The sequence below is a fragment of the Poecilia mexicana genome, unplaced genomic scaffold (assembly GCF_051168715.1).
Source record: "Poecilia mexicana isolate PSO_F unplaced genomic scaffold, ASM5116871v1 ptg000075c_RagTag, whole genome shotgun sequence".
Taxonomy (NCBI): Eukaryota; Metazoa; Chordata; class Actinopteri; order Cyprinodontiformes; family Poeciliidae; genus Poecilia; species Poecilia mexicana.
The window spans coordinates 75,001-82,500 of record NW_028263425.1 but is presented as its reverse complement, the minus strand read 5'-3'; the positions used below and the strand labels follow the sequence as shown (position 1 = coordinate 82,500).

The following is a 7,500-nucleotide window of genomic DNA, read 5'->3' as shown; positions in this document are numbered from 1 at the left end:
TGGCTCTTATGGTTGGGTCTCCAGGGGGTCTCAAAGTCCGGGGTACAGACCAGGAGCCGGGCCTGGAACAAGAGGCACCCGACACCCAGGGAGAACCACGCTCTCCACACCCACCTGCGCACCCACACTTAAGCACCCCTCCTCGGACTACACCCCTCCAGCACGCAGGCCCTGGAGGGTCGTGCCCCTGGTAAGGCAGGGACACTTAGAGTTTAGAGGGTTGGGGTTCCAGCCTGGATGTCCAGCCCGTAGAACGGGAGCTGGACGTACAGCCCGGGGTTCCAGCCCGTAGAACGGGAGCTGGACGTACAGCCCGGGGTTCCAGCCCGTAGAACGGGAGCTGGAGGTACAGACCGGGAGCCGGGCCTGGAACAAGAGGCACCCGACACCCAGGGAGAACCACGCTCTCCACACCCACCTGCGCACCCACACTTAAGCACCCCTCCTCGGACTACACCCCTCCAGCACGCAGGCCCTGGAGGGTCGTGCCCCTGGTAAGGCAGGGCTCGGTGTGTGTAGGAAGAGGGGGTTGGATGGTGGGGGCGATTACGCCCCTGTATTGGTACCATCTAACTCTAACCCTCCACTAGAGTCCTAACTAGAAAAACCGGAGTCCGGAGCAAAGGCCCCGATCGCGCCTGGGGGTCGGGGTTGTTTTTCGGGAGGTTTGTCTATGTAAAACCAGGTTGGGAATCGGGGCTGGGAAACGCGTCCGGCTCTCCAGGCCGGAGAACGGGACCCTTGAACGGGACCCTTGAACGGGACCCTTGAACGGGACCCTTGAACGGGACCCTTGAACGGGCCCCGATAACGGGGAGGGGGGGGCGGGTTAGTTCGACATCGGGGGTGGGTCTTGGGTCCTCCGGATGTTACATAGCTAAAGTCGTCAATTAGGGAGGACCACCCCTTCCGCCCCGGCGGCCATATTTAGGGAGGAGGGTTAGCCCAAATTCGCTCATTTGCTATCGGATCATTGCCGAGAGATGACTGGAGCGAAATACAAAAGCACCTGCCCTGTGTGCAGGTATGCTGGATACAGGCTGAGGGAGCACTTGGACAACGTTCACCACGTCCGGAATGGGAAGGAGCGCAAACTCCTGCTAGCCTTTGCTAGCGGTCGTTTTTCGGTGAACGGGATGGCGTGCTGCATCGACGGCTGTCAGTACCACGGGCCCCGGGTCGCTGAACACCTCCAGAACGCCCATCGAGACCTGAGCAGGCGGAGGAAGGCCCGGATGCTCAAGCGGCTTCAGTGGCGCCGGTTCGTGGAGCAGGTACGTCGCCTCAGGGCTTCCAACCCCACACCACCGCTCGCGACCGAGCTGGATCTGAGTGACGAAGGGGAGGAGAGCGGGCCACGCTGCGAGGGGCGCGGTCAGCCTACCTCCTCCGCACACCCAGACCACACGGCCGCGGCGGTGGACGTGGGGCGCAGGGCGGACACGGAAGTCCGAAGGGAAGGCGTGCCTGGCACTACACCGGCGTCACCTGGGCCGAGCATCGCGGGACGGACACCTATCCCGCTTCCCTGGCGACCTGCACCAGCAGCCCCTCCAACGCTGCTGGTCATGCCTTGGCGGGCGACGGCGGACAAAGCGCAGGGCTCCTCTACGCAGCCCGGGACCGACGGCCGGCCACGACGGGCAGCTCCGGGTGGAAGCTGTCCGCCGGGACGACCGAACGGGCACCGCGACCGCGGCGGCCTCCCTGCGCCTCCCCCCCGACACATCGAGGCCCAGGGCTCCTCTCCGCCGAGCGACAGAGACGCGCCAAGCTGGAGGGCAGCTGCGGGTGGCAGCTGTCCCCCGAGACAGGACGCGCCTCCACAGAACGGCGACGGCCTCCCTGCGCCGGCCGGTTTCATCGAGGCTCTGCGCACGGCACCCAGCTGGCCTGCCGTGCCCGAGGACGACCCCCCCTCGTCACCCACTTGGTCGCTTCCGTGTGGTCAACCGAACCGGACCATCACCATCAGCAGCAGCAGCAGCGACAGTTCTCCGGAGAGGTCGCTGCCAGACGGTCAACCAACGGGAGCGGCTGCGGCGGATTTGAGGGAGGAGACGCACCGGACAGCCGACAGACCGGTGGGTGGAACGTCCGTTACCTTACCGGAGACGATCGGGTGCTACCTGGACGAGTACGCAGAGTTCATCATGTCTGTCGGACTCTCCAGAAAGCATAAAGAGAACACGGTTTCAAAGGTTGGCCGTGTGCAGGCTTTCCTGACACACATGGCGGGCGGCAAGACTGAATTGAGCTCATGGCTCTTTCTCCACGACCCGGTGCGGGCCGTGGAGTGGCCATGCAGATTGCTGCGGGAGGGTAGAGCCATCACCACGGTTAAGGTGTACCTGACAAACACGAGTCAGTTTGTCACGTACTTCACCGAGACCCCGCCCGCAGATTCGGCCCTGGGAGCGACCCAGCTCATCGCGCTCTCCAGAGCCATTAGGGCCGCAACACACAAGATTTCTGCCGGGGTAGTCCTGCGTCAACTGCATGTTAAGCACCAGAAGGTAACCCGCGCTGTAACACCGGGGGTTCTCCGCAGATGTGTGTCTGCGACGAAGGAGCTCATACCAGGGCTATTGCGATCGCTTTCCGAGAAGAGCTGCGACGCTACTCAACGACATCTGTTTATCGGGGCCTTCTCCCTCTTGATTACGTGTCTCTACGGCCACAGAGCCGGCGTCATGACACATCTCAAGGTGGAGGAGATGGATGAGGCGAAGCGGGAGTTCAATCCGGGTGACCCTGGATATGTGCTCAACGTGAGTGTATCACACACACACACCCGGTCAAAGTTTGCGTTCCCTTACCGGATCTCTCCCTCTCCTCTCTTGCAGATACAACACCACAAAACCAACCGTGCCTTCGGGCACGCGCAGGTTTTTCTCACAGCGGAGGAATTCGGGTGGCTGGAGGCCTGGATGCAGATACGAGCCAGGCTCCAGCCGACATGCGACCTGGTGTTCTTCAACACCAACGGACGGATGATTGAGAAGCTGAACAAGTTCACCAGATCTGCTTGGCGGGAGCTGGGGATGCCAGGCAGCCCGTCCCTAACAGACCTGAGAACCGCCGTTGCAACGATGGTGAGTGGATCAACATTCAAAACCACCATGATCCATCACCTGGAAACCTAACCCTTCTCCTGCACTCCCCCCCCCCAGGCCAGAGACAGTCAGACCAGCGAGGTGAGGAAGGAGATGGCCAGGCTGATGTGTCACGACACATCCACCGCAGACAGATTCTACGCCCTCCATATGAACGCCAGGCAGCTGGCAGCACTGAGGCAAAAGTTTGACAGAGCCAGGGAATGCCCACAGTGAAACACGGCCACAATAAAAACGTTAAACCTGGCTGAACTCTCTCCCTTCTTTGCCGCATTACATGTTCGCACCACAGACCCCCAGGGGTCCCTCAGACTAGCACGCCACCGGGTCCCATCCTCGAACCCCCCCCGCCCCGCTCCAGAGAAGGGGGCGGAGGGATCTAGGTGGCCCGGTGGCATGGCGCACAGAGAAGCAGCGAGAGGGCCAAGTAAACGCTTCGTTCTGTGGGGGGGGTATGCGACCGGCTTCCGGGCATACTCCGGCTGCTGCCTCGCTCCTGTTACACACTGCTGCTTCACTGTCCGCGCTCCTTCAGGCCTTCCTTGGATGAATTGACAAAACCGGATAGGATAACCGGTTCTCCACGGAGCTCCAGACCTACACCTGCGCGCGTCTAGAGTCGAGCCCGCAAGGCTGGAGGAACCCTCCACCGAAGCGCCGGTTGCCAGAGCATCCGGGGCCGGCGGGAGCCCTCCATGGCAGGCCACAAGTGCTTGATCGGTCGGATGGTGTGTGTAAATGTGTGTGGGGAGACATCCGCCGGAGCTCCAGACCTCCGAGCGGGTCACCTAGGCGGGGTCAGCCCGCTGTCGGTGCTCCGTCTTCGGCCTGGGTCCAGAGAGACTCCCCGCTCCCCCGGGGCTCCACGGAGCTCCAGCCCGACCGGGAGGACCCCAGGACCCATCAGAGGGACCGTGGGGACTCACCTGCCGAAAAGGAACCCGCTGCGTGAAAGCCCCGGTTCTCCAGGACAAGGTGCGACTTTTTGCCGAAAAAGCGCTTAAAAACGGCCGAAAATGGGAGAAAAGAGGGCTGACACCCCCTTGGATGGACTCCCAAGGCATCAAGGATCACGAAAATATGTCTGAGTGTTGAAACACTTTGAAAATTTGCGAACAGGGCCCTCTCTTTTGACTCTCTCCTGATATCGTTCCGGCAGTGATTTTCATTGTAAGGTCCCTAAATCCCTCGGCATTACTACTTTTTCAAAAGCCCATATCTCCCTCATTTTTAAAGATAGAAGCATGCGGACTTCACCAGGCTGTTCCCGGGACTCTGGAGATTCGAACCATACCCGGTTTTACCGGATAAAATGCATTTTTGACCGATTTCGCATCACATGTGTTGCTCATTTCCAGATCTCACCCTCAGGTAGAGCTCCAGGCCCGCACACACATGCAGGGGGCCGTGCATGGAGCTCCAGGACCGCACACACATGCAGGGGGCCGTGCATGGAGCTCCAGGCCCGCACACACATGCAGGGGGCCGTGCATGGAGCTCCAGGACCGCACACACATGCAGGGGGCCGTGCATGGAGCTCCAGGCCCGCACACACATGCAGGGGGCCGTGCATGGAGCTCCAGGCCCGCACACACATGCAGGGGGCCGTGCATGGAGCTCCAGGCCCGCACACACATGCAGGGGGCCGTGCATGGAGCTCCAGGCCCGCACACACATCCAGGGGGCCGTGCATGGAGCTCCAGGCCCGCACACACATCCAGGGGGCCGTGCATGGAGCTCCAGGACCGCACACACATGCAGGGGGCCGTGCATGGAGCTCCAGGACCGCACACACATGCAGGGGGCCGTGCATGGAGCTCCAGGCCCGCACACACATGCAGGGGGCCGTGCATGGAGCTCCAGGCCCGCACACACATGCAGGGGGCCGTGCATGGAGCTCCAGGCCCGCACACACATGCAGGGGGCCGTGCATGGAGCTCCAGGCCCGCACACACATGCAGGGGGCCGTGCATGGAGCTCCAGGCCCGCACACACATGCAGGGGGCCGTGCATGGAGCTCCAGGCCCGCACACACATGCAGGGGGCCGTGCATGGAGCTCCAGGACCGCACACACATGCAGGGGACAGGGCATGGAGCTCCAGGCAGAGGACCAGGCATGGAGCTGCAGGCCCTGACCTCCAGGCAGAGGACCAGGCATGGAGCTGCAGGCCCTGACCTCCAGGCAGAGAACCAGGCATGGAGCTGCAGGCCCTGACCTCCAGGCAGAGGACCAGGCCTGGAGCTGCAGGCCTTGACCTCCAGGAAGAGAACCAGGCCTGGAGCTGCAGGCCCTGACCTCCAGGCAGAGAACCAGGCCTGGAGCTAAAGGCCTTGACCTCCAGGCAGAGAACCAGGCCTGGAGCTGCAGGCCCTGACCTCCAGGAAGAGAACCAGGCCTGGAGCTAAAGGCCTTGACCTCCAGGAAGAGAACCAGGCCTGGAGCTGCAGGCCCTGACCTCCAGGCAGAGAACCAGGCCTGGAGCTAAAGGCCTTGACCTCCAGGAAGAGAACCAGGCCTGGAGCTGCAGGCCCTGACCTCCAGGCAGAGAACCAGGCCTGGAGCTGCAGGCCTTGACCTCCAGGAAGAGAACCAGGCCTGGAGCTGCAGGCCCTGACCTCCAGGCAGAGAACCAGGCCTGGAGCTAAAGGCCTTGACCTCCAGGCAGAGAACCAGGCCTGGAGCTGCAGGCCCTGACCTCCAGGAAGAGAACCAGGCCTGGAGCTAAAGGCCCTGACCTCCAGGCAGAGAACCAGGCCTGGAGCTGCAGGCCTTGACCTCCAGGAAGAGAACCAGGCCTGGAGCTAAAGGCCTTGACCTCCAGGAAGAGAACCAGGCCTGGAGCTAAAGGCCTTGACCTCCAGGCAGAGAACCAGGCCTGGAGCTGCAGGCCCTGACCTCCAGGAAGAGAACCAGGCCTGGAGCTAAAGGCCTTGACCTCCAGGAAGAGAACCAGGCCTGGAGCTAAAGGCCTTGACCTCCAGGCAGAGAACCAGGCCTGGAGCTGCAGGCCCTGACCTCCAGGCAGAGAACCAGGCCTGGAGCTGCAGGCCTTGACCTCCAGGCAGAGAACCAGGCCTGGAGCTAAAGGCCTTGACCTCCAGGCAGAGAACCAGGCCTGGAGCTAAAGGCCTTGACCTCCAGGCAGAGAACCAGGCCTGGAGCTGCAGGCCTTGACCTCCAGGCAGAGAACCAGGCCTGGAGCTGCAGGCCTTGACCTCCAGGCAGAGAACCAGGCCTGGAGCTGCAGGCCCTGACCTCCAGGCAGAGAACCAGGCCTGGAGCTGCAGGCCTTGACCTCCAGGAAGAGAACCAGGCCTGGAGCTAAAGGCCTTGACCTCCAGGAAGAGAACCAGGCCTGGAGCTAAAGGCCTTGACCTCCAGGAAGAGAACCAGGCCTGGAGCTAAAGGCCTTGACCTCCAGGCAGAGAACCAGGCCTGGAGCTGCAGGCCCTGACCTCCAGGAAGAGAACCAGGCCTGGAGCTAAAGGCCTTGACCTCCAGGAAGAGAACCAGGCCTGGAGCTAAAGGCCTTGACCTCCAGGCAGAGAACCAGGCCTGGAGCTAAAGGCCTTGACCTCCAGGCAGAGAACCAGGCCTGGAGCTGCAGGCCCTGACCTCCAGGCAGAGAACCAGGCCTGGAGCTGCAGGCCTTGACCTCCAGGCAGAGAACCAGGCCTGGAGCTGCAGGCCCTGACCTCCAGGCAGAGAACCAGGCCTGGAGCTAAAGGCCTTGACCTCCAGGAAGAGAACCAGGCCTGGAGCTGCAGGCCTTGACCTCCAGGAAGAGAACCAGGCCTGGAGCTAAAGGCCTTGACCTCCAGGAAGAGAACCAGGCCTGGAGCTAAAGGCCTTGACCTCCAGGCAGAGAACCAGGCCTGGAGCTGCAGGCCCTGACCTCCAGGCAGAGAACCAGGCCTGGAGCTAAAGGCCTTGACCTCCAGGAAGAGAACCAGGCCTGGAGCTAAAGGCCTTGACCTCCAGGAAGAGAACCAGGCATGGAGCTGCAGGCCCTGACCTCCAGGCAGAGAACCAGGCCTGGAGCTGCAGGCCCTGACCTCCAGGCAGAGGACCAGGCATGGAGCTGCAGGCCCTGACCTCCAGGCAGAGGACCAGGCATGGAGCTGCAGGCCCTGACCTCCAGGAAGAGAACCAGGCATGGAGCTGCAGGCCCTGACCTCCAGGCAGAGAACCAGGCCTGGAGCTGCAGGCCCTGACCTCCAGGCAGAGGACCAGGCATGGAGCTGCAGGCCCTGACCTCCAGGCAGAGGACCAGGCATGGAGCTGCAGGCCCTGACCTCCAGGAAGAGAACCAGGCATGGAGCTGCAGGCCTTGACCTCCAGGAAGAGAACCAGGCCTGGAGCTAAAGGCCTTGACCTCCAGG

The 7,500-nt window shown here is 62.4% G+C and overlaps 1 protein-coding gene across 1 annotated transcript; it reads left to right on the top strand.

Annotated features, from left to right (window-relative positions):
• The first annotated feature begins 983 nt into the window (after nt 1-983).
• LOC148152407 (uncharacterized) lies at nt 984-3,332 on the top strand. Its single transcript, XM_088003610.1, has 3 exons — nt 984-2,771; nt 2,847-3,095; nt 3,174-3,332. The coding sequence occupies exons 1-3, from the start codon at nt 984-986 to the stop codon at nt 3,330-3,332; spliced, it is 2,196 nt and encodes a 731-aa protein (XP_087859736.1).
• The last annotated feature ends 4,168 nt before the right edge of the window (nt 3,333-7,500 follow it).